The sequence below is a fragment of the Myotis myotis genome, unplaced genomic scaffold, assembly GCF_014108235.1.
Source record: "Myotis myotis isolate mMyoMyo1 unplaced genomic scaffold, mMyoMyo1.p scaffold_m19_p_3, whole genome shotgun sequence".
Taxonomy (NCBI): domain Eukaryota; kingdom Metazoa; phylum Chordata; class Mammalia; order Chiroptera; family Vespertilionidae; genus Myotis; species Myotis myotis.
The window spans coordinates 203,073,363-203,100,257 of NW_023416335.1; the positions used below are offsets into that span (position 1 = coordinate 203,073,363).

The window sequence follows — 26,895 nt, forward strand, 5'->3', positions numbered from 1 at the left end:
CCGGTCTGAGGCCAGCCCCCCGACCTCCCAGTGCACGAATGTCATGCACCAGGCCTCTAGTATTTTAATAACCACTGCCTTTATAATTATTCAAAGGGTGTATACATTTTTTTGGCCCACCCTGTATTTATTGAGCACATCCTCTAGGCTGGGCATGGTGATACAATTATAAACACTGTACTTAAGAACACACTTAGAGTTAAACTTCTCTGCTTCTGTAATGGATCGCACAGCCATGCAACCACTGTATCATTCATTCACTCCATCCTTTCCCCCTTTTTTTCACTCCATCCTTACCAAGGGTCTACTGGCATCACTCTTCTGTTTCTTCCTCAAATATTGACTTGGCATGTGTTCTCTGAGCTCTGGGAACTCTAGGATGGATCAGGTGTTCTCATGGAGGAGACAAACATGGGATTAGTGCGCATTCGGCCTGACCTGCATGATGACTGATGTTTGGCAAAGGCTGGTTGGAGGAACCCAGAGCTCATCGTTAGGATCCTTTAAAAGAAAGCCAAGTCATTTCTCCATTGACATCCTGAAGGGGGTGCTCAAAACCTTTGCCCCGCACTTCCTTTCTCTGCTTCTGGTGAATAATTGGGTCCATGTACCTGTCCCTTCCGAGATCCTGGTACTGCCCCCAGGCTGGGGCTTGAGACGGCAGGGAGGAGACTGCTTTTATCACAGCTGGGGCTTTGGCGAAAGCCTCACTCTTCCCTGGGCATGCTTTTCTGCCTTTCTTCCCAAGAGAGGCATGTGGCTGCAGGGAGGACCACACAAAACTGATGTCAGAAGACCTGGGCTCTGGCCTCCTTCTTGGCCCTTATATGATATGTGGTCATGGATCAGCCACATCCTTTTCCTGGGCCTCAGTCTTCTCATCTGTGGCAGATCAAATGTGGCCACAAATCCTTTACAGATGCTCCCACCAGAAGATGGCAACTTTCCCCCTTCCCTCAGTCCCACAGTCAGCCACCCTCTAGTCCAATTCCCCTCCCCCTCCCCCTCAATTAGCCATGTAACTAACAGCCTCCAACCGGTTTCCCCCACATTCACTCTGCCCACCCCCCACCATGCCTTCTATACCCAGGAGATCAACTGACAGGAAAACACAAATTGGGTCATATCACTTGTCTTCCATCTACCCCCTGGTGCATGGCAGCCTCCCTTCCATGACCTGCAAGACTGTGCAGCACCTGGCTCCCCGTCAGCCTGTCTCCTCCTTGTTCACACTGCTCCGGCCTCATGTCTGGGATGGTGACCCCAGTACCACACAGCTGGTCATCAGGAGGGAGATTGGAGCAGGAAATCAAGGAAGAACTTGAGGTGGAAAGCTTACTGAAGTTCTACTGTAAGATAAACACCAAAGTGCTACCCAGAAGTGAGGGGGGACAGAAGACTACGCCTTGACCCTTGGGACAGGGGTTTTCCTAAGAGGTGGTGATGGTGGTGGCATCAAGGAGGAGGGCGTTTGGGAAATGTAGTTCCTGGTGGAAGCTGAATGGTCAGAAACCTCAGCTGTCACTCGGCAACTGGAAGGTGGACAGGGGGAGTGAGTCACCGATCAGGTTGCTGCATCCACATTTGTTTGCACATCTTCTTCTTTTTCCCTTGACTACACACCTGTGACCCTCCACTGCAGCATAAACTCTTTGGCTGGGAAGGACTGTGCCATATTCATCTTTGTAGTTCTTTCCCAAACAGAGCTCTGCACAAAGACGGCAGAGAAAATGTCTGATGAATGTTGTAACAGTTCTCGCCAGCCCACTCCCGGTAGCAGCCCCCCATTCTCTTTTAGAGAGCCTGTTCTCACTCATGTGCTCCATGTAAGCACTGTCTCCCTCCCTGGCTCCAGGCCTGACACGTGTGGCCCAGACCGAGCCAAGAAAACATCCCTTTCTCCTGGCCACGGGGACTGGCTCCGGAGCGGGCAAGTGACATCCCGAACCGAGGAAACAGGTGAGACAGAGAGAAGGGAGGATAAAGGCAAATGCTTCATTCTAGGCTGCAGGTGCTAAGGGAGAGGTCTAATCCTGATGACATGGCTTAAGCTCCTGGATCCAGCTTGTCTGACAGCCATTTACGTCACTGGAGTCTAGAGTCATCGAAGCATATTAATCCCATACCTTGCCTAAGGCAACTGGAGGTGGGTTAGCCATCACCTGCATCCAAAAGAGCCCTGACAGGCGAAGAAACGAATGAATGACTTTACCTGAAAATTGTACCACAGGGAAGGATTCTGTCCGAGGACTCAGACGGGATCTTGCCCTTCACTCGCTGACACGGGCGAAATGCCTACGGTTTTTGGACTTCAGTTTAGAACTCTGATATCATTCACTTACACAACACATATTTATTGGCATTTATTGTGCTGTACACCGTGCTAGGTGTTGGATCTACTGTGGTAACAAAACCCTCATGGTCCCTGTTCTCATGAAAATGGAAATGAAGTTCAGTTCTAGAAACGTAAAGTTCATTTGGATATACCTGTGTTTATCACTGTAAAATCGGTGGTCCAAGTCTCTAGCTCTAGCTGCTATGAGTCCTTCAACTCCTTATCTGCTAATATCATAGGGTAACTGGTGGAGGGGAAAGAAACAGAGCTAGTATAATAAGGGGAGGGGTATCACAGGCTTCGCTTCCTTCCCGGCGCTCAAGGCCAGTCAGAAATAACGCTTATGAGCCTAATGACACACAGCGCTGAGCTAGAGGATGAAACAACAGCCTGGTGTGGGCCTGGGTCCAATCCTCCGGGACCTTCAGCTCTAAGAATAGCCAACATGCTACCAGGTACGTTTTTTTCTGGCCTCTGGCAAAGAGACTTTTCTGAGTCCAATATGGTCATCAGTGTTCCCAAGAATCAGGCTTAGAAATGGATTTTAAACCCATCTCTTTCAATTCTCGTTACAAGGAACTAAGAATGCCTTCTGCAGTTGGGCTTTCACTTTTGAAGGGAATTCACAGCTTGGGTTGAAGAAGCAGAATGTCAGCTACAAGCCCAGTAGGTAAATTTAGCAGGTCCTGAATAACCGGAGTCCTATTCCACCTTCTGTTATTTAATTTATTCATCCAGGTAACAAATCTGTGTCAAGTGCCCACTCTGCACTGGGCACCATCGTAGAACAGCCGCTGGCTCATAAGAGAGCAGCTCAAGGGGAAACAGATCCAGAGGCAAATTCTCAACACAAGCCCACTCCTGCCTACCAGGCCCACACACCTGGCTAAGCCCAGCCAGATGTTACTAAACCAGCCTCCACTAATAATTCAGCTAATGTGCTCTATTCTAAATATAGCATGTGTTCTTGCCTGTTCCATTTATTATTACTGCATTAAAAAAATGACCTCAAAACTTAGCGGTTTGGTACTTAATGCCGCTGCCCTATACACTTAAACATGATTAAAATGGTAAATGTTATGTTATACTAGTGTGTGTGTGTGTGTGTGTGTGTGTGTGTGTGTGTGTATATATATATATATATATGTCATAATAAAAATTATGGAAGGATAAAAAATAATAATGGTTTGAAACAACCACTTGACTAAACTCATAGATTCTGGGTGGGGGTCAGAACTTTGGGCAGGGCACAATGGGATTGGTTCATTTCTGCTCCACGGTGTCCAGGCCTCAAGAAAACGCGAAGGCTGGTGTGAACTGGTGTCTGGGCACTGCAGTCATCTGAAGGCACGTCCATTTACATGTCTGCGTTGACTCAACATCCACGATTGTCTACTGGAGCCCCCACATGTGGCCCCTCCGTATGGCTTGGCTTCCTCACAGCATAGCGGCCTCAGGGTAGTCAAACTTTTTAAAAAGCAGCTCAGAGCTCCAAATATGAGTGTGTAAGGAAAACAAAACAGGGGGCAGAGGAGCAACCCATTTGTAACCTGACATTGGAAGTGTCACTTCCGTCAAACTCTATTGGTCGAATTAGTCATAAGCCTACCGAGATTCAAGGCCAGGGGGTGGGCAGAATTAGACTCTGTATTTTGATGGGGAAGTACCAAGATCACATTGTGAAGATATTGTAGCCTTTTCTGAAAAATGCAATCTGCCTACCACCTTTCTAAACAGGCCCAAAGCAAAGAAACCACAAAATCAGCAGGGGTCCTCAAACTACAGCCCTCCGGCCACATGCGGCCCGCCGAAAACATTTATCCGGCCCACCGGGTGTTTTTGCCGCTGCTGCCTGTCCTGCTTAGCAGCCGACTTGTCCCGGGCCCGCAGTGCGCATGTGTGGAATGTCTGAGGGACAGTGAACTGGCCCCCTGTTTAAAAAGTTTGAGGACCTCTGGTATAGAGAAACAGAGCATGGGAAGAGGCCCTAATAAACATAATCTTCTTTACCAAAGGATTAGCAATTCACTCCTGAGAGGATGGCTCCTCAGGCTGGCAGGGTGCCAGGCGCATTAGGCTGAGTATAGAGTTGGTGTTTAGTTGTAGTTCTCTCAGTTTCTGTGTGTGTGTGATCTGAGGCGGTCACCACTGGGACCTTTAACTTCCTCATCTTAAAAGGGGAGGTAATTCTTTTAAAAATATATATATTATTTATTTGAGAGAGGAAGGGAGAGGGAAAGATAGAAACATCAATGATGAGACAACCCTTGATGGGTTGCCTCCTGCAGGCCCCACATTGGGGATCAAGCCACACCCCTAGCATGTGCCCCGCCCAGAAATCAAACTGTGACCTCCTGGTTCTTAGATCCACGCTCAACCACTGAGCAACGCTGGCAGAACAGAGATCATTCTTGATCATGTTTCATCAGTGTTGTTGTGAGAACCAAGTGAAATATTGTATGTGAAGACAAATTTGTTGCAAAGATGTCCACACACTGAGCCCACAGGTGGACAGCCCTCTTTGGCAATACAACTGGGAAAGACCATGTCCTGCCAGTTGTTGGTGCCACCACTCTTTCCCCATAGTAACCACTCTCCTGTTTTTACTTGCCTGTCTCAGAGGTAGGAGAGCCAGCTGGAGCTCAGAGAGGGCAAATGACCTGGACCGGGTTGCACAGACAAAGAGATCAAAACCCAGATCTTTCTGGGATGCTCAGACTTTCCATTCTAAAGTCCATGAGCCACTGACATTTTTAATAGAGGACTCTGACTTCAGCTGAGAAGCATGACACAGATTACAGCCAGCATCTGCAGTCACAGTACCTGGTTTAGATCCTAGCTACAACACTCATTAGCAATTAATGTCCCCGTGTTAAAATGGGAATAAGACTTCTCACACCAGGGTAAGAAGTAACCAAGTTGCCCTAGTCCAGTGGTTGGCAAACTCATTAGTCAACAGAGCCAAATATCAACAGTACAACGATTGAAATTTCTTTTGAGAGCCAAATTTTTTAAACTTAAACTATATAGGTAGGTACATTGTTATTAACTTAATTAGGGTACTCCTAAGGCTTAGGAAGAGCCACACTCAAGGGGTCAAAGAGCCACATGTGGCTCACAAGCCGCAGTTTGCCGACCACGGCACTAGTCGGTTTGGCTCAGGGGATAGAGCAGAAGCCTGTGGATTGAAGGGTCCTGGGTTCGATTCTGGTCTAGGGCACATGCCGGGGTTGTGGGCTTGATCCCCAGTGTGAGGCATGCAGGAGGCAGTCGATCAATGATTCTCTCTCATCATTGATGTTTCTATCTCTCTCTCCCTCTCCCTTCCTCTCTGAAATCGATAAAAATACATATTAAAAAAAGAAGAAGTAACCAAGTTAACATAAGGCACTTAGCCCTGGCCCATGTGGCTCAGCTGGTTAGAGCTGTGGATTCAATCCAGTTGGACACGTATGGGAAGCAACCAATCGATGTTTCTCTCACACATTGATATTTTTCTCTCTCTTCCTCTCCCAGTAAAATCAATGCAGGCCCTTGGGTGAGGATTAAAAATAATAATAATAGAATAAAAACTTCAAGTGAAAATACACACATAAGGCACTTGAGACAGTGCCTCGCACAGTACAAGCACTTGGCGTTTGCTGCTAAAGCTCTCCTGCACACTTACTATGTAATAGGTGCTAAAGGTTTTAAGGTGGAAAAGAAGCAGCCAAGAATGAAATGAAATGTAACGGCAGAAGTACCTCCTTGAAATAACAAATTCATTTTGGATAAAGTTAAAAAAAAAAGAACACCCCACAAACCTCTAAGTTTATGGAACTACAGGCAAAATAAATGTTGGTGACATGTGCCGCCGACTCCTGAAGTCCCAATGCCACGTCTCGCCGCCATGAAGCTCGCAGACCCAGCCAGAGGCGGACAGTGCCGCAAGGCCCACGCACGTACCCCCAAAACAGCCAGCGCACCCCACGTGGGACCCTCGCCCAGGGGCTCCCGCTTCCAGCCCTGGCCCCACCCCTTTCCCATTCGGCGCCTCCCGATGACGTCAGAGCGGCCGCCGCCGTCGGAAGCAGTTCGCGCCTGCGCTCCTGGGGGGCGGCTTCCCGGAGCTGGTCCCGGAGCGCGCGGGCCAGAGGGTGGCGAGCGTCCCGGTCCCGCCGCACCGCGTCTCCCCGTGAGGTGTCCTGACCGGGACCATGAACCGCAGCCGCCAGGTGACGTGCGTGGCCTGGGTCCGCTGCGGCGTGGCCAAGGAGACGCCGGACAAGGTGAGGCCGCCTCCGGGGAGGGGGGCTGCCCCTGCGGCTCCGCTGTCGCTGGGGAACCTGGGCCCGGCGCGGCCCTGGTCTCGCCGTGTGACCGGGCGGGGTGGGTCGGTTTGGGCCTGGTGGTCGTGACTGGGGCTGCGGCTCCCCACGGTCTTCCCCGCTTCCCCCGCCCCGTCCCTCCGGGTAAGGCCTACCCCCTGATTCGCGCACACCTGGGCCTCCCGGGCTGGAAGGGGCCGTGGTTCCTCTGGGTCGGAAGTCGCCCCTTCCCCAAGGGCCGGTTGACAGCACCACGGCTTCAGCCACACTGCAATCAGGGTAACGCGGACCGGGCGCACGTGTGGAGCTCCGCCTCCCGCTCCTGGGCCCGCGTCGGAGGGGTAAACGGGGTGAGCTGTGCGTTCGGAGGGGTAAACGGGGTGAAGCTGTGCGTTCGGAGGGGTAAACGGGGTGAAGCTGTGCGTTCGGAGGGGTAAACGGGGTGAGCTGTGCGTTCGGAGGGGTAAACGGGGTGAAGCTGTGCGTTCGGAGGGGTAAACGGGGTGAGCTGTGCGTTCGGAGGGGTAAACGGGGTGAAGCTGTGCGTTCGGAGGGGTAAACGGGGTGAAGCTGTGCTGTAGAAAGGCTGGGGGGTGGGGGCAGCAGCCCTGAGGCTGGGAGGTAGGTGAGGGGTTTCTTGCAGAGATTCGAGTGAGATGAAGGGCAGTGGGGTGGGAGGCAGGCGTGGCACCGGAGGGGAAAGCCCGCAGCAGTGAGAGGCGGGTGAAGATGACTGAAGCTCTTCAGCGGGTACCTGCCAGGTGCTTTCTGCGTGCCAGGCACTGCCCGGGGTCCTGGAATAGGCATGACGTGTGTGTGTGTGTGTGTGTGTGTGTGTGTGTGTGTAATATGTAAATGGAAATGAGTGCAGTGAAGGAAAGGAGGCAAGGAAATGGGGGGCGGGAGTCGGTTGGAATGTGATTGGGCCAACGATGATAGAAAAGTAATAGAAATGTAAATGGTTGGGACGCGAAATTAACAGCAATAAGGGGTTGTAATAGCCTCAATGGATGTACATGCCTCAGGGCACAGACTGTTTTATTCGTCAGTTTCTCTGGTGTGTGGCTTACAGTAGACAATCAATGCATATATATGTAGAATATATAGAATAAGGACAGGAAATTATCTCATTAAAAATGATTGCGGGAGCCCTGGCTGGATTGCTTAGCTGGCGATTGCAGGTTTGATTCCCGGTCAGGATACACACAAGAATCAACCAGCAATACACAAATAAGGGGAACAACAAATCAATGTTTTTCTCTCCCTCCCTCCCTCCCTCTCTCTCCCTCTCCCTCCCCCTCTCTTTCTCTCTCTCTCTCTCTCTAATCCATAAATTTAAAAGAATTATTGAAGGAATTAACAGTTGTTATTAAAGGGGACATAACCCTTTTTAGATACTTGAAGTCAGTGATTTCCAAACGTCTGCACGTTCTAATCCCTTGGGGAGCCTTGGAAAATACTGATGCCTGTGCCCTACGACCAAGTGTTGTGACTTGATTGGTCTGGAGGGCAGCCTGAATGTATTAAAAGATCCTCACCTGTTTCTAATGTGCAGGCAGGTTTGGGAATCATTACTTGAAGAGTTTCTAGAAAGAAGAGATTGAATTTATTCTACAAAATACCAGCAAGGAAAACTCAGACCTTTAAGAGAAATTAGAACAATAAGTATTGTTTCATTAAATTTAAGAACCTTTCATTTCTGGAGCTGTCCAGCGGTGGGGCATCACCCCTCAGGAGGATTTCCATGTTAGTAGAGGTGTTTTGGTATAAACTGGGCGACTCATTCATTCATCATCTGCCATCAGGCATCCCTGCAGTGGGCTGAGCACTGAACTGTGTGCTCAGTAGTAAGCGCACAGTGGCCAGTCAGTGTCTGTGTTCCAGAAGCTTACAGCTGAGCAGCGATGGGTGTTTTAAAGGTACTGGAGCATTGGAGGAATGGCAGCTTTGAAGTAGAGAATGACTTCTGTTTTGAACAGGATATCCAAGTGGGGCGTGTTACAGGCAGTTGGGAAGTGGAACTGAAGTTTAGAGCTAGAGAAGGAAAGGTTTGCTGTGGTTCTCAACCTTCTGGCCCTTTAAATACAGTTCCTCATGTTGTGACCCAACCATAAAATTATTTTCGTTGTTACTTCCTAACTGTAATGTTGCTACTGTTATGAGTCGTAATGTAAATATCTGATATGCAGGATGGTCTTAAGCGACCCCTGTGAAAGGGTTGTTCGACCGCCAAAGGGGTCGCGACCCACAGGTTGAGAACCGCTGGTTTAGAGTAGTCAGTTCATCTGTGGTAGTTTTAGTCTTGCGAATGAATGAGCTTTGCAGGGAACTTACAGCATGATGAGTGAATACGTGTGGGTGAGAACAGAAAAGAGCAGAGACCAAGGCAGGGGTGGTTTATTTAGGACTCTCCACAGGGAAAATGGGGAGAAGTGGCCAAGGAGTCAGAGTAGTTAGAAGAAAGTGAGGTGGGCTGCCGTAGAAGTCAGTTTATACAAGTCAGTCTTTTTTAGAAAGTCTGGAGAGAGAGTAGACTGAATGTGGCTTTTAAACAGCTTCAGGTGGGAAGGGATCTTAATTCTACAAACCTGTGAAAACTCCAGTTACGTTAATTTAGAGTCTAGATCAGTGGTTCTCAACATTGGCTGCACATTAGAATCACCTGGGAATCTTTTTAAAATCCTGATGTCTGGGCCTCATCCTCCGGAAATTCTGTTTCTTTGTTATGGGGTGAGGCCACAACATTAGTAACAAAGAAACAGAATTTCCGGAGGGTGAGGCCCAGACATCAGGATTTTAAAAAGATTCCCAGGTGATTCTAATGTGCAGCCAAGGTTGAGAACCACTGGCCTAGATTGATGTTTGATTCTTGATGTCTCTTAAAGTTATATTTTACATTAGTTTGCAAATTTCTTTTTAATTCAAAGACTTATCATGTTTCTTAACTATACCATAATGAAATGTTTGCTCTCTTGTAGGTAGAGCTTAGTAAAGAAGAAGTAAAACGTCTTATTGCTGAAGCAAAGGAAAAGTTACAGTAAGTTTAGGCATGTTGATGTTTGTAGTGAAGTCCGGATGAAATGTAAATCTTAAGTGACGATGACAAGGTGGTCTAGTTATTTAAGGTGCCATTGGGTGATTCTGTTTTCACTGCCATAGAGAAGAAGGCGGCAGTGATGAAGAGGTGACGGGGGAGCCCTCAGGAGATGGCATGCAGAGTGCACGGACCCAGGCACGACCCAGGGAGCCCCTGGAGGATGGCGACCCAGAGGACGACAGGGCCCTGGATGATGATGAGCTGGCCGAGTACGAGCTCGATCGGTATGACGAGGAAGGCGACCCAGGTTAGAATCCACTCACTTATACTGGTATTTACTCGCAAACTCAATGCATTAGGTCAGCGATTTTCAACCTTTTTCATCTCGTGGCACACGTAAACTGATTACTAAAATTCTGCAGCACACCAAAAAATACATTTGTTGCTGATCTGACAAAAATATAGGTATAATTTTGATTTATTCACATCAGATGGCTATTGCGTTGTGTTGGCTGTTGTCATTTCTTTATTTGACAATCTAAGGGAAAAGAGGTCAGACAGCATTTTCCTAAATTAGTTTAGAAATTAAGCTCTAACCCACTAATCTCAGATCTAAAAAAAATACTATTGTATATTTTATTTTATTGCAACTAGTGGGTATAATCACTTGTAACATATTTTTTCTTTGTCTGCAATAAGAGGGATTATTAACTCCATTTTACAGAAGAGAAAACAGGCTTACGAAGATGAAATAACTTTGCCAGTGTCACACAGCTGGTGAATATTAGTGCTATTATATGTCTCTGAAGCCTTCATTCTTTTTAGTACAGATGCTCCTCAACCTACCATAGGGCTATGTCCTGATAAAGCCATCATAAGTTGAAAATATTTTAACTTGAAAATGCATTTACTACACCAACCAAACATTGCAGCTTAGCTTCGCTGGTTTCCAGTGAATGCGTATTGCTTTTGCACCATCAGAAAGTTGAAAAATTGAGTCAAACCATCTGAAGTCGGGACCACCTGTTCACTTCAGTAGGTGCAGAGGGTAGTTTTTCCATTGGACCCCGGGTTGTTACTGTCCTGCGAGGACAGAGTGGGCATACAGAGAGAAAGAGAACCCAACCTGAGGAGACGCATTCGGAAATGCTCCTCACACGCTCCACACCCTGCAGGTCATTGTCTCCGTCTTTCTCATTCAGTAGAAATTCCTGTGTCTGTTGCCTGTCAGATGTTTAAGACTTACTAGTGCTACCTCCTTAAAGTAATTTCCCCTGACAATTAAGAGTATCTTCCTTGAGTTTTATGTTACTTGGGATCAACTTGCAGATATGCCATAAAAGAATTCCATTTTGCCGTAGCCGGTTTGGCTTGATAGATGGAGTGTCGGCCTGTGGACTAAAGGGTCCCAGGTTCGATTATGGTCAAGGGCACATGCCCGGGTTGCGGGCTCAAATCCCCAGTCGGGGGCGTGCAGGAGGCAGCCGATTGGTGATTCTCTCTCATCATTGATGTTTCTGACTCTCTCTCTCCCTCTTCCTTCCTCTCTAAAATCAATAAAAAATATATTTTAAAAAAAAAAGAATTCCATTTTGAGGTAAGATTAGTGAAAAAAGGCATATAATAACCCCTCTTTCTGACTCATAAGGCAAATTAGCATATCAGAAGTTCTGAGAAATCTTGCAATAAAGAAACCCATTTAACTTTTGAAACCCATCACTTTTCAACTCTGTTTGACCAGGAAACTTACTCTGTGTTGATGCCAGTGTTTTAAGGTAATTGCATTTCTAGGGCCTCCAGGCCTCCTCTCTGCAGCGCTTTTGAATAATGATTACAAAGAGCAAACTAGAGAATCAGCAGAATTCAGATATCTTCTGAGGGAGTTTCACATTTTGATGTAATTCTTTTATTGGGAGATTATGAATTCCGAGACTATCAGATATGCATTCCAAGGTCAAATATAAATGGCTTTTAAATTCCTGTTTTTATTATCTGCTATTTCCTTTCCCATCTATGGATGATCCAAAGTTATGAAACAGACACTGGAATCTAAGTCTAAAGATAGGATGCCTTAGAAAAAATGCTTTTGTGACTGTTGTATTCATTTCCGTTTATGAATTCTTACAGATACTGAAACACTTGGTGAATCTCTCTTGGGTCTTACAGTCTATGGGAGTAATGATCAAGATCCTTATGTTACTCTGAAAGATACGGTAAATATTTACATGGCTTTTCTAATTACGCTCCTTGAGGTTTGAAAAAACCTCACTGAATATCTGCTTCTAGTCAGTGACTTTTTTCTCTCCACTTAGGAGCAATATGAACGTGATGATTTCTTGATTAAGCCCAGGGACAATCTCATAGTTTGTGGCAGAGCTGAACAGGACCAGTGCAACTTAGAGGTACACGGTGAGTGAAATGCCGCCCTACCAAATGATCCTAGTCTATCTTAGGGATGTTAAAATAATAACCATAATACTGTTATGAATGGTTGGGCGTCAGAGCCTGTCTTCTCTCATTCAAGTTTGTTACGTGGTTAAGTCCTATATAGTCCACAGATTTCCTGGTTGTTTGCCTGGCCGTGTCATCTATGTCACTTTGGTACGCAACTTTACTTATGGAAATAGGTTTCCTGGAAAGTTCTAACAAGGGTTTTTAATCTTTCACTTAAACATTTTTGTTAGTTTCCCCCTCTTTGGAGAAAACCTGGATGTAAAACTATACTGAAACACAAGGGAAAATATAATCCCATCACCCACAGGTAACTGGTTCACCTAGCTTTTTATTCCGGTCTCCTTCCTGGCTGCTTTTTCTTTGTATGGCAAAGAGTATACTCAACAGACAGGTTTTTATCCTGCTTTTTTTTTTCCAGAGTCATTTCAAATATTGCCCCTTTTGTGATACATTTATTTTCTTCAGAAAAATCCTATACAGAAATCTACATTTCCCTTTAGGAGCCAGAACATCTTGGTCACATTCCCAGTTCAGGGAATGCTTGTGTCTAAGCCAGAGATGTCTCCTGTGACTCTGAAGTGGGCAGTGATTTGAATTTTTTTTTTTTTAAATCACAGATTCTAATGTTGCTATTTACTAATCAACAAACACTAATGGAGTGAGTGCTTCTTTGCCCTTTTGTTTCTCTGCACACATCCTCAGACAGGGCCATCCCTGCCCAGATACTCGCCTCCCCACTGTGTTCTAGTCATCTGTCTTAAATTTTGAAGCTTCAATGAGATTGTTAGGCTAAGCACTGTTGCACAGTTTGAAAATTACAACCTTTAATTTATTGTTTATTGGCATCTTCCAGGTTACTGCCATTCTATTTATTATGTTGAATTTCTGTAACTCTTCACAATCTTTAAGGCTATGTACAGGAAGTCTGTTGAATAGGCTATTTTTATCCCATGGCCCATTGTGATCTATCTTTATATGTAAAAGCCTAAGCGACTGAATGAACTAACAGTCGCTATGACACCCACTGATCACCAGGGGACAGATGCTAAACGCACAGGATCAGGCTCCCTCCTGTCTGGTTAGGGCCTGCAGGGATTGGGCTCCCTCCTGTCTGGATTGGGCCTGTGGGGATCGGGCCAAAACTGGCTATCTGACATCCCCCAAGGGGTCCCGGATTGCGAGAGGGTGCAGCCCAGGCAGAGGGACCCCACTGGTGCACAAATCCGTGCACTGGGCCTCTAGTTTATAAAATAAAGAGAGCTTTAAATTGCAGATATTTCAACATGAAGTTATTCTAATTATCTTCGAACTTCTTAATGTATTTCATGTGAAAACCACGTTGGTGAAATTTTTAATTTTAAACAAAACTTGCAGTTTGTCATCACTTGATTTTTATACATTCTCATGTGAGAACTTATTGTGGTATTTCCTTTTAATTTAGTGAGGATCAGAGAGGAGTTGAGAACTTAAAGTAGTTGTATTCCTACTTCCTTATATATTTTATTCGGATTTAGTGTGACACCCCAAATTATCCAGCAATCTCTATTCAAGAATATTTGCAAAATTGCATTCTAAAGCCTATCTGAATGTTGATCTAATATGGTTAAAATTAGGAGATCATTTTAAAGCATCATTTTATTTAAAATGTAGGCTGAATACATTGACCAAGCTGAGGTTCTCATAGGACCACAAGCTAGTCGTTTTGAACATGCGTTCTCATCCTGAGTGATAAGGTAGAGCAGTATGTGGAATCGGCTGATGCAAATCTGTCCCAGAAGCAGAGGTCTGATGAATTAAAATCTTAGGTTACAGTATTGACAACTCTTCTAACAAAAAAGCATGTTTGGGGGAAATTTCTGACTATCGGGGCTCTAGTTTATCAATGTTTTTAAAAGACTTCTTAGTCATTGAGTGTAACAGCGTTTTTCCTCTTAATGAAGGAGTTAAGTCTTATAGTTGCCATATTCCCAAAAAGTGTTCTCAGGAGTTTTATTTACATCACTGGCCATCATAAACTTTTCTCAGTATTAATGAAGTAATTTTGCCAAGCATTTAGATTTCTAAATGAGTTATTTCTCTTCAGTCCCGTTTTTTATTTGTTTTTCTCGACTTATAACCAGTTATACCTTTAAAAGATAAAATAATAATTTCAGTCATGCTCTGCTTAATGAGGGGGTAAGTTCTGAGAAATGCATAATTAGGCAGTTTTGTCCTTGTGCAGACATTAGAGTTCACTTCACAAACCTGGATGTTAGAGCCCACCACACACCCGGGCCACGTGGGACAGCCTATTGCGCCTAGGCTGCAGGTCACGTGTACAACATTCTCCTGAACAAAACAACATGAAATTAAGTCAAGCCCAGGAGGAAATGATGCAATTAAGATAGTCAACACGAGCTCTATGAGGCTGCTGCCAGATTAACCAGCATACTGTGGATTTTTTTTAATAAGTAGCGAGAGTACACACTGATGTAGTTAAGTATAGTAAGTACATAAACCAGTAATATAATTGTTTATTATCATTATCAAGTACTATGTATTGTACATAATGCATGTGTTGTACTTTTATATGACTCGCAGCGCAGATTTGTTTACACCAGCATGACCACAGGCGTGTAACACATTGCACTGCACGTCATGACAGCTACGATGTCACTGGGCGATAGGAATTTCTCAGTTTCATCATAATCTTAGGGGACTGCTGTCAGATTGATGGCTGAAACGTTGTTCCGCAGTGCATGACTGCTCCTACGGAGACCTCATGAGTGATTATTTTCTGTAACGGGTGAGCCAGAAGGTAGGACCATTGCAGCCGTGAGCATGCAGATGGTGTATTCAGGCAGATGTCAATCCTCTGTCAGTGTTCTTGGCCCCAGCTGGGGCACACCAGGTGATGGCAGTATATTAGACATGCGGATATTTTACCTAGCAGTAACAACTTGGGCATCTCCTTTAATGTCACCCAATATGTCTCCTTTTACGCATGTGGCACCTGCAGGTTTAATAGGGAGAGAGTGTTCTTTTGAGTGGGATGTGATTTCTTATTCTGATACAATAAAGTTTCTTTTCCAATCTTTGCAGTTTATAATCAAGAAGAAGATTCTTTTTATGTACACCATGATATACTGCTGTCTGCATACCCTCTGAGTGTGGAATGGCTGAATTTTGATCCTAGCCCAGACGATTCTACTGGTAATTAGAAAACTTAAGATTGCACAGTGGTTCCTAGTCCTGTGTGTTTTTCCTAGCCCCTTAAGTTAGGTATTCTGTATGAATGTTTGCAGAATTAATTGATGTTTTATGAAGTTAATATTCTTTTATGAAGTTTTAGTTATATAATTCTTAAAATACAATCATGTCATTGTTTTGGGTCTGTATGTCTCTACAATTCAGATAGGCAGAAGAACAGGGCCTGAAAGCATTTTGGGCTGCAGAACTGTATGATGGTCTCATAAAAAACCAGTATAGCCCTAGCTCAGTGGTCGGCAAACTGTGGCTCATGAGCCACATGCAGCTCTTTGGCCCCTTGAGTGTGGCCACGAAGTTTCAATCGCACTGTACGTTCATGCCCACACGTGGCATTTTGTGGAAGAGCCACACTCAAAGGGCCGCAGTTTGCCGACCACTGCCCTAAGTGGTTTGGGTCAGTAAATAGAGCGTCAGCCTGTGGACCAAAGGCTCCCAGGTTCGATTCCGGTCAAGGGCACGTACTTTGGTTGCAAGCTCCTCCCTGGCCCAGGCTGGTCAGGGCTTGTGCAGGAGGCAACCAATCGATGTGTTTCTCTCACATCGATGTTTCTCTCTGTCTTTTCCTCTCTTTCCCACTCTCCCTAAAAAGCAGTGGAAAAAATATCTTCGAGTGAGGAATAACAACAGCAACAACAACAAAACAGTATAAAATGGCATAATGTGTCTGATGTTATCAGCTAGAGTTCAGGCACAAGACCCTTTTCAGAAAACACCAAATAAGATAAAGTGAAGAGAGACTAAGGCTCTCATGTTAGTCTTTTTAGCCAAAGCTTCACACTGCTGGTTGCCCTATCCCAGTGATGGCGAACCTATGACATGCGTGTCAGAGGTGACACAGGAACTCATTTTTTGGTTGATTTTTCTTTGTTAAATGGCATTTAAATATATAAAATAAATATCAAAAATATAAATCTTTGTTTTACTGTGGTTGCAAATATCAAAAAATTTCTATATGTGACACGGCACCAGAGTTAAGTTAGGGTTTTTCAAAATGCTGACACGCCGAGCTCAAAAGGTTCGCCATCACTGCCCTATCCTGTTTGTTCTTAACCAGGGTAAAGTCTGATACCATAACCTGACATCTCATTTACAAAGCTGTACACATTCCTGATCTAATCAGATCCTTATCCTCACAACGTCCCGTGAAGGTTGGAAGGTTGGGGTTTTATTGTTATTAGCTAAGTGAGGACCTAGAGCAGGAGTGGGCAAACTTTTTGACTCGGGGGCCACAATGGGTTCTTAAACTGGACCGGAGGGCCGGAACAAAAGCATGGATGGAGTGTTTGTGTGAACTAATATAAATTCAAAGTAAACATCATTACATAAAAGGGTACAGTCTTTTTATTTTTTTAGTTTTATTCATTTCAAATGGGCCGGATCCGGCCCGCGGGCCGTAGTTTGCCCACGGCTGACCTAGAGCCAAGAGACGGAGCCTTGTTACTGAGCCCTTGTGACCCAAGAACCTAGCAGCATAGCATTGGCATAGTCTGGGAGCTGGTTAGAAATGCAGGGGTGGGGCCCCACCCAAGACCTCCTGAATAGAATCTGCATTTTACTACATGCACTGTGGTGTGTATGCAAATGAAAGATAGAGCAGCTGCTCTCAGCCACTGCTCAATTACTCTACAGCAGTGGTTCTCAACCTTCCTACTGTTGCAACCCTTTAATACAGTTCTTCATGTTGTGGTGACCCCCAACCATAAAATTATTTTCGTTGCTACTTCATAACTGTAATTTTGCTACTGTAAACAATATGTAATTATATATGTGTTTCCCGATGGTCTTAGGCGACCTCTGTGAAAAGGTTGTTCGACCCCCAAAGGGGTTGTGACCCACAGGTTGAGAACCGCTGCTCTACGGTGTTGTGTATTTTGTTAGGAGTAATTTTCTTTTCCTGTCTTTGACTTGTCCTTAACCAAATACCTACAGATCACATACTACGTACAAGGCTCTGGTGCCAGAAGGAAGTCATTTTTAAGTCATAATTACATTTCCTCCTGCAGGAAATTATATTGCTGTGGGAAACATGACCCCCGTTATTGAAGTGTGGGACCTGGATATAGTGGACTCTTTAGAGCCAGTCTTCACACTTGGAAGTAAGTTGTCAAAAAAGAAGAAAAAGAAGGGAAAGAAGGTAAGCAAGTTAACAGATATTTAAACTAATGACAAACTTAAGTTTACTGGGGCCGGGGGAGGAGGGACCAGATCCTACTCTTTTTCAATTAGACACTTTTGGTGAAACAGGCCAGGTAGTTATAAAGTTACAGTAGCTTCTAGTTTCAAAAAGCTCATCAAAGGAAAAATTGATATCTACATAAAACCTGTTAACAGTTTATTCATGATTTCCTTTATAGTAATGATTCACACTAATATGCTAGTTTTGAACTTCAAAAAATTTCCATTTAGCCTTCAGTATTTTGAATTCTAAATATCCATGTATTAATTCCTGTAGCTTTTACTTTTACTCTGTTAAGTTTTGGGGAGGGGAGCTGGTATTTGTAGAATTATATCATGTATATTAAGAACTACTGTAGTTTCTCCTCTAAAGATTCTTTACCATGGCCCTATAAAGTAACAGAGAGACAAGGTGCTTCCTTTTCTTAGTCTTAAGATCAGAACAATAATCTTAAGATTTAAAGAATCTTTCAAATTAGTTTTATTTGGGGAGACTTGGATACAAAAAGTAATTAATAATTACAGAGTTCCTCCGCAGAGGGGCATACTGATGCTGTCCTGGACCTTTCTTGGAATAAGCTGATCAGGTAAGCAGACTTACATTCCGAGGGTTGTCTTTTCACTCTCTAGAGATGGTGTCATTTGCAGCACAAAGTTTTGCATGTACATGATGTCCAGTTCATTTCTTTTAGTGTTTACACTTTTGGTGTCGTATCTAAGAAACCATTGCTTAACCCAAGGTCATGAAGATTTATACCTATTTTCTTGAGAGCTTTATAGTTTCGGCTATTGATTTCGGTCTGTGATCTGTTTTGAATATTTTTTGTGTATAGTATGAGATAGGGGTCTAATGTCACTTTTTAAATCTATTTAAAGCCTAAACGGCCGTTCAACCAGCAGCTATGACAGGCACTGACCACCAGGGGGCAGATGCTCTGACCGGTAGGTTAGCTTGCTGCTGGGGTCTGGGTGAGACAGGCTGGACACACCCTGAAGCCCTGGATTGCGAGAGGGTGCAGGCCAGGCTGAGGTACCCCACCGGTGCACGATCAGGGCCGCTAGTATATATATATATTTTACTGATTTCAGAGAGGAAGAGAGAGAAACATCAGTGATGAGAGAAAATCATTGATTGGCTGCCTCCCGCATGCCCCTAACTGGGGATTGAGCCCACTACTTGGGCATGTGCCCTTGAATGGAATCAAACCTAGGACCTTTCAGTCCACAGGTGAATGTGCTATCCACTGAGCCAAACCAGCTAGCCTCTAACGTCATTTTTTTAAAATTTTATTTTAGAGGGAGAAAGGAAGGGAGAGAGAAAAAAAAACATCAGTTTGTTCCGCTTATGCATTCATTGGCTGATTTCTTGTATGTGCCTTGACTGGGTATCTAACCTGCAACATTGACATATCAGGATGCTCTAGCCCAGTGGTCGGCAAACTGCGGCTCGAGAGCCACATGCGGCTATTTGGCCCCTTGAGTTGTGGCTTTTCCTAAGCCTTAGGAGTACCCTAATTAATAACAATGTACCTGCCTATATAGTTTAATTTTAAAAAAATTTAAGTTAAAAGAAATTTCAATTGTTGTACTGTTGATATTTGGCTCTGTTGACTAACGAGTTTGCCGACCACTGCCCTAGCCAACTGAGCTACCGGACCAGGGCTCTAGCATCGTTCTTTGGCAGGCGGCTATCCCTTTGTTGAAAATACTGTTCTTTTCCCCATTGAACAGTGGATAACGTTAGCACCCCTGACCATAGATTAGGGTTTATTTCTGACTCTTCATTCTACTGTTAATCTGATGCCAGCACCACATAGTTGTGATCAATGTAGCTTTTCAGTCAGTTTTGAAATCAGAATCTCATTTTATTCAACTTTGCTCTTCCTTTTTAAGATTATTTTGGATTCCTAGCATTTCCAAATAAAGTTTAAATCCAGCTTTTGTCAGTTTTCTGCAAAAATGTCAGCTGGGATTTTGAAAGGGATTGGTTTAATCTGTAGGTCAATCTGTAGATGGCAGACAGCATTTCTGTTTTAACATTAAGTCTTCCAGTCCATGAACATGGAGTATCTTTCTGTTAATTTGGATATCCTTTCTTTGAATTATCTTTTATAGTTTTCAATACGTATGTCTTGAATTTCTTTTATTAAATTTGTTCCTAAGTATTTTCTTCTTTGATGCTATTGTAAATGAAATGCTTACACTTAATGCTCTTGGTCTTTAAAAGATTACCTGACTTGTTTCCTCCCTTTCTCAGAAATGTGCTGGCAAGTGCATCAGCTGACAACACTGTGATTCTGTGGGATATGTCCTTGGGAAAACCAGCAGCTAGCCTTGCTGTGCACACAGACAAGGTATGATGATTTAGTGGGTCAAAGGGATTCTTAAAAATCTGAGACAAATATTGGCTACAAATAATCCCAAATATTTATAAGTGGCTTTTTGTGAATCAGAGTGCTTTGACATGCTATCTCAGTGGATCTTCCCAAAGGCCTGTGTGATAGTTACAGTTACCCAGCTGCGATGCAACCACAGGTGCAGAAAGGTGCAGTGACTAGGAGCATTCGTGCTTTGTAACATGTTGGCAGAGGCTCCTAAAATGCACACTGTGGGGGCCTCCACAGCATGTAGAGTTGCCCAGATGTTTGACCACACTCCTTTTTCTCCTGAGTATATTTTAACACTTGAAGGATATATATTAAGCCAAACACAAGTTGGGGAATGCTGTTGTATGTCTTAAGTGTCAACCTTTATTTGGAAATTGTCCTTTTGATCTTGCAGTACATTTATGTTCCTTTAAATAGGGCTAAATTTCAGGGGAAATTTATTAAAAAAAAAAATATTGCCAAACTGATTCTCACCAAGTATTAGGCAGTTTTACCAAAACCAAACAAACAGATTTATTCATTTTTCTTTTCCTTTTAGGTCCAGACTCTACAGTTTCATCCATTTGAAGCACAGACTCTGATTTCTGGATCATATGATAAGTAAGAAAGCATTGCATTTCAGGAGTTATCACTACTGTTTTTATCCCCATGAACTAACTCAGAAAGCATCACTTGATGCTCAGAGAGAAAGCACTGCTGAGGCACCTATGTGTTTAAATTATTAGTAATACTTCTTTGTCCTTTTCAATTTTAGTCATTTCAACCTGCAAGGGAATGTGGTATGTCATGACAATGTAGTTCCTAAGTAGCAACTACTTTGATTTTTAGAGGGTTTAGGAGTTAGCCATTGCTTATGAAACCAGCCATCCCAAAATTTAGCGACTTAAAACAATAACCATTTTTTCATATGCCTCTGCAAGACTGAGCTAATCTACTCTGTATTCAGTCGTAGCTCTTCTGGGCCATGGAGACTTGGCTCCCCCATGGTGTTTCACCTCCTGGGACCAGCGGGCTAGGTTATGGTGAGGTCAAAAGCTCACGCAGAGATGTCAAGACCACTTGAGACTTAGTACACTTATGTCTAGTCTCTTGGCCAAAACAGATCACGTGGTATGAGAAATGAACTCTGCCTTTATGGGAAGAATTCCCACATCACTGACAGAGGGCATGGCTGTAGGGAGAGGTGAAGAATTGGGCCCACTAATTACTACAGGGGAGCTCCCAGTCATATGTGTGCTGCTTCTCTCAGATTGGGTCTGGAGATGGGAAGGATAGCGCATAGAAACAGAAATCTCAGTCTTTATTTTCATTCCATGTGCTTCCTTTTGAAGAGTGTTATGTTTACATTTATTAGTTGGGATTCATGCAAAATTAGAGAAGTATCCATAGGTTCCCCCAACAAAGTAACCTTCTTGAACAGAGTAAGTGCGACTAGAACAGGGGTGATCTGGCTTTGAGCACAACTGGGGAAGGGAAAGTTAGAAACTGTCCTGGTCTTTCAGAAATACAGATAACTCAGGAAGGCCAGGGAAATGTCAAGGAGGGGGGAAAAGAAGGAGACATATGTAATACTCTTTGTAATACTGTAAGCAATAAATAAATAAATAAATAAATAAATAAATAAATAAATAAATAAATAAATAAATAAAAAAAATACAGATAACTCATTTTGTACGTGGAGGATTTGACCTGGAGAAGGTCATGGTCACTGACATCCAGAGCCACCAGTCCCTTCAAGTGACAGAGTCCACCAATCAGTGACTATCAACTCATTTTTTTCTACTTTATTTTGGAACCTCAAAGCAGGCTTTAAATAATTGGATCCTGACTTCACAGTGTTTAATTACCATGTCATTAAAAATAAACTTAAGCCCTCGCCGGTTTGGTTCAGTGGATGGAGCGTAGGCCTGCAGACTGAAAGGTCCCAGGTTCGATTCTGGTCAAGGGCATGTACCTTGGTTGCAGGCACATCCCCAGTAGGAGGTGTGCAGGAGGCAGCTGGTCGATGTTTCTCTCTCATCAATGTTTCTAACTTTCCCTCTCCCTTCCTCTCTGTAAAATATCAATAAAATATATTTTTTAAAAAAAAATAAGCCAAGACCGGCTTGGCTCAGTGGATAGAGCGTCGGCCTGCGGACTGAAAGGTCCCAGGTTCGATTCTGGTCAAGGGCATGTACCTTGGTTGCGGGCACATCCCCAGTGGGAAGTGTGTGGGAGGCAGCTGGTCGATGTTTCTCTCTCATCGATGTTTCTGACTCTCTATCTCTCTTCCTCTCTGTAAAAAATCAATAAAAATATATTTTAAAAATAAATACATAAATAAATAATAAACTTAAAATGTATAGGAGAACTGGAACTCTGAAAACCCTACCTTTGCCATTATGTGTACAGGTCAGTGGCTTTGTATGATTGCCGAAGTCCAGATGACAGCCATCGAATGTGGCGATTTAGCGGGCAGATTGAGAGAGTGACTTGGAATCATTTTTCACCTTGTCATTTCTTGGTAAGATCATGCATAGTACTGTTTTGCTTATCCTGGTTACTATACTTATTTTCTGTCATTTTATTATAGAGAGGCTCTCTGAAAAGCTTTTCTGTATTAATGTGATTTGAAGAGAAATTAATGAGTCGGCCACAAAAAAATAGTAAATGTAAATAATTTTGCTAATTTTCAACCATTCCAAAGTGTGCCAAGTTGTAATTTGATCATTTTATTGTGTTTTTTAAAATACTTGACATGGTTAATATTCTTTTAATGACTATAGCACTGTCTCCCAGATAGGAAAAAGTATAAGATGTTTCTCTAAATACCCTCAATGTCTGTAGGATGACAGTTTTCTATGTAGCATCCAAAGATTCCATTGACATTTTTAATCCATGGAAAATGAAATCCCAGCTTTCATCCAGAAGGGAAGAGTAATTAAAGAATTCTATGCCCATATATTTCCTAATTTTCCTAAAGGAAATATGTAGGGCTTTGTAAGTGAGGGATAGAGGTCTGTATAAAACAGTGTTGATAAAATATGTGGACAATTTTAATAATAATAGCACTCCCAGCTGAGCTACCCTGAGCTGGATCAGGAGTGAAGTCCCAGTTGTACGTTCGCTGTCAACAGTCAAGCACACGCATTCCTTAGGTTATTTGCTAGCAAATGGTCATCGGTCCTCAAATCACATTTAAGGAAATGGGAAGTGGTCAAAATAAAATGGTTTAGTCTCAAAGGATGAGACCTCCTTCCCTTGTTTTTATCCCCATCCACAGCCCAGTCTTGAAGACTATATCAACTATCCTTTCTCTTTTTCCTCTACTGGCTGTTGGTCTTGGCTCAAGTCTCTCTCCCATCCTTGACTAGGTCTGTTTCTTAATTCCTTTGTTTCTTCTCCCTAACATGAAAGTGTAACAACCCACTGTAATCTGCCTTTTTTTTTTTTTAATATACATTTTTATTGATTTCAGAGAGAAAGGAAGAAAGAGAGAGAGAAACATCAATGATGAGAGAATCATTGACTGGCTGCCTCTTGCACATCCCCCACTGGGGATCGATCACACAACCCGGGCATGTGCCCTTGACCAGAATCAAACCTGAGACCCTTCAGTCTGTAGGCCAATGCTCTATCCACTGAGCCAAACCAGCTAGGGCTGTAATCTGCCTTTCAGTCCTTATATGATTGACTCTCCCCACCAAAATATTGACAGCATTCATCTTGCCTTTCTTCAGAAGCCCTATTTCCTTGGCTTCCCTGACATTCTTTGTTATTCCCTTCTCCCTCTTAATTCTTCTGTGAGCTCCTCCCCACCCTGTACTTTAAGTGGCCGTACTTTCCATGCAGTCTGTCCTCAACACACTGGTCTTTATTATCATTTTCCATCACCATTTATCCCCTCTGTGCCCTCTTCCACCTCCTTCCCCACCCCCAACACACTGGTCTTTTAATTCTACATTCCAAAGGCGTGTCCCCTGTTCTCATGAATGTGCCTACCACCTCTGTGCTTTCACCTCTGTAATCCTAGTCCAGTGATGGCGAACCTATGTCACGCGTGTCAGAGGTGACACGCGAACTCATTTTTTTGGTTGATTTTTCTTTGTTAAATGGTATTTAAATATATAAAATAAATATCAAAAACATGTCTTTGTTTTATTATGGTTGCAAATATCAAAAAATTTCTATATGTGACACGGCACCAGAGTTAAGTTAGGGTTTTTCAAAATGCTGACACACCGAGCTCAAAAGGTTCGCCATCACTGTGACCTAGTCCATACCACTCCCATAGGTCCCCACTTACACCCAGCTGTGTAATGAACGTATCAGCTGAATTAGTCCATGTAAGAGCAAACTCACCTTATCTACAAGTAAATTCTTTCTGTCCATGGTAATGTTTAATAATCCCTCAGGTAAGTCGGGTATATGCCTGACTTTCACTATAATTTATACTGTTACCCATTGTTAAATTTTATTGTCATATAGCATGATCTTGCTCATCTTCTCTTTCCAGGCCAGTACAGATGACGGCTTTGTATATAATTTGGATGCACGTTCAGATAAGCCAATTTTTACACTTAATGCACACAATGATGAAATCTCTGGTAAGCAAAACTAGTATTTCATTTCTCTTCAATTAGGATGAAGTAAATGTGTATCTCAAAGTCATTAGAGTCTGAACTAATCTTCCTTTAGGTCTTGATCTCAGCAGTCAAATCAAGGGTTGCCTTGTGACTGCATCAGCAGACAAATATGTGAAGATCTGGGACGTATTAGGAGATAGGCCAAGTCTGGTTCACTCCAGGGACATGAAAATGGTAAGGCTGTTTTCTGTCTCTGACCTCTATTGTTTGTCATTCTCCAGGAGCCATTGCATTAAATACGGATTTATTGGGGAAGTTCATTTTGAGCTTAGCCAAATTTGGCGAGATTTATGATGTAGGATAGCTTCAGGTGAAATCAATGACTATTTTTTACCCTAAAATCACATTTTACCTTAAATCATTACTGTCCCCGGAAATCTTGAACTCTTATGGCACCGTAGTGATCAGTTTATCACTTCTTTGCATAACTAGTTCTGACTACACTAATAAAATTGATTATGTAGTGGCAAAAAAATTAGAAATAATGAATTCATTCATTCAGCAAATATTTATTGCATACTTACTGTGTGCCAGGCACTGAGTTATATAAATTAAGTTGCAGACACAGAACACTGTAACTGTTTAAAAGTGAATATGTGTGTGTGTAAATATTTGTGGAAAGGCATGTAACAGAAGCAATTTTTACAGTGCCATCCATGCTTATATTTAAATGTTTTAAGTGCTTGAATGAGTATTTTTAAATCTAGAAGACCCTATCCCAAAACATGAACAGTGGTTATCTTACCAAGTCGTTTTTATACTTTTTGTTGTTTTCTATGATACACGTGTTATCAGTAACAAAAATGTAACAAATGAAAACATTAAAAAAATTTGAAGATGATTTAGTAATGACCTCTGGTATCACCATCATTCCTTAAAAAAGAATTAAAAGTGCTTAGCAGATTAGCTGTAATAGGAAATCCGTAATAGACAGAATGATAATGGAGGTAAGAGACCTGAGTGATCATCCCAAGCATACATACATCCTCACAGAATGTCCATCATGCAGAACTTGTCTGGCTTCCTATTATAATTTCTTTCCAACTTGACTGAACTACATTTGAAATCACTGACTTATTCTCTTCTCCCCAGGGAGTTCTCTTCTGTTCTGCCTGTTGCCCTGATTTGCCATTTATTTATGCCTTTGGAGGTCAGAAAGAAGGGCTTCGGGTCTGGGATATAAGCACAGTGTCTTCAGGTAAGAATCTTAATTTCCTGCCTTTTCTGAATGAGTTCTGTAAGTAAGCAGCAAAGGTAGACCCTGTGGTCATCCTATAGTATAGTCTGCTTAGGAATAGGGTTAAATGTAATTTAGAAATGTTTATGTTCACAAATAATTTTGTCTTTAGACTTTAAAATGTAGGCCATTTAAAAATATCTATTATCGTTATATGCCAAAACTTGAATTTTAAATTTGAAAGATCTTAATGGGAAAACTGGAAGGAAATGTAGCATGGCCTCAAAGAATGACCCTCCCAGGATGAATAAATCTGCTCTGCTCAAAGGGCCCCTCTCTTCCTGGAGCTACCTTAGAGTAGAAAAACTTACTGCTCATATTTTTCTCTCTTTATATTAAGAGTATTTTAGTTTTATGATCTGGTAATTGCTTAACTCTTTGTGTTCTAGTAAATGAAGCATTTGGAAGACGAGAGAGGCTTGCTCTTGGTAATACAAGAAATTCATCAATTAATGGCCCTTTTGGAAGCAGGAGCTCAGACACACCAATGGAGTCTTAATGAGGATCATGCAATTTTCCTGTTTACCTTAACTCAGTTTTAAAAGCTGGCCTAAAAATGTATGTTCCATGTGTGGTGACAGAAGCAAAATTGATTTCCAACTACCTGACATTCCTTTAGTGGTAGCTCAACAAGGCTGCTCAGAGTGCTTGCCGTTCCAGTCTGCCGTGTATAAAGCTCCTGTTGCAGATCTCCTTGGAAAGGGTAATAAAAAAGGTTTTAAAAAAATGATTCCTTAAATATTTCATCTGTCACAGGTAATCTAAGTTTGTAAAGTAGCTAGTAATTTACAGGATTTTGCTCTTTTTAAAAATTATACGATCTTAATAGATGGGTAACCCCAGGTCAGTAAGAGTTGTGGTTTGGCCGACATTGCACAGTAGCCATAAACAGAGTAGTGCGCTTTCCAAACTGTTCTGCAGTTAATGCTCATGACTTAGAAGTGTTCTCAAAGGAGAGACATCATATAATGATAAAGGTTCAATCCAGCAAGAGGATATGACATTCATAAATTTTATGCACCCCAACATAGGACCAGATAAATACAGTAATAGTAGGGGCCTTTAATATTCCACTTTCACCAATGGCTA

The 26,895-nt window shown here is 43.0% G+C and overlaps 1 protein-coding gene across 4 annotated transcripts; it reads left to right on the top strand.

Moving 5' to 3' along the window:
• The first annotated feature begins 6,405 nt into the window (after window positions 1-6,405).
• PWP1 (PWP1 homolog, endonuclein) lies at window positions 6,406-26,536 on the top strand. Of its 4 annotated transcripts, XM_036299399.1 has the most exons (15): window positions 6,406-6,603; window positions 9,621-9,679; window positions 9,802-9,986; window positions 11,807-11,892; window positions 11,992-12,088; window positions 15,215-15,325; window positions 17,386-17,516; window positions 18,083-18,144; window positions 19,815-19,911; window positions 20,483-20,544; window positions 22,336-22,447; window positions 24,440-24,530; window positions 24,622-24,743; window positions 25,662-25,767; window positions 26,196-26,536. In XM_036299399.1, exons 1-15 carry the CDS (start codon window positions 6,532-6,534, stop codon window positions 26,303-26,305), a joined length of 1,503 nt encoding a protein of 500 aa, XP_036155292.1. In that variant the 5' UTR covers window positions 6,406-6,531; the 3' UTR covers window positions 26,306-26,536. The 4 variants fall into 4 exon arrangements, with proteins under 4 accessions (XP_036155292.1, XP_036155293.1, XP_036155296.1 ...); XM_036299400.1 differs by lacking the exon at window positions 9,621-9,679 and having other exon boundaries at window positions 6,466-6,603; XM_036299403.1 differs by lacking the exons at window positions 6,406-6,603; window positions 9,621-9,679; window positions 9,802-9,986 and adding an exon at window positions 10,832-10,854.
• The last annotated feature ends 359 nt before the right edge of the window (window positions 26,537-26,895 follow it).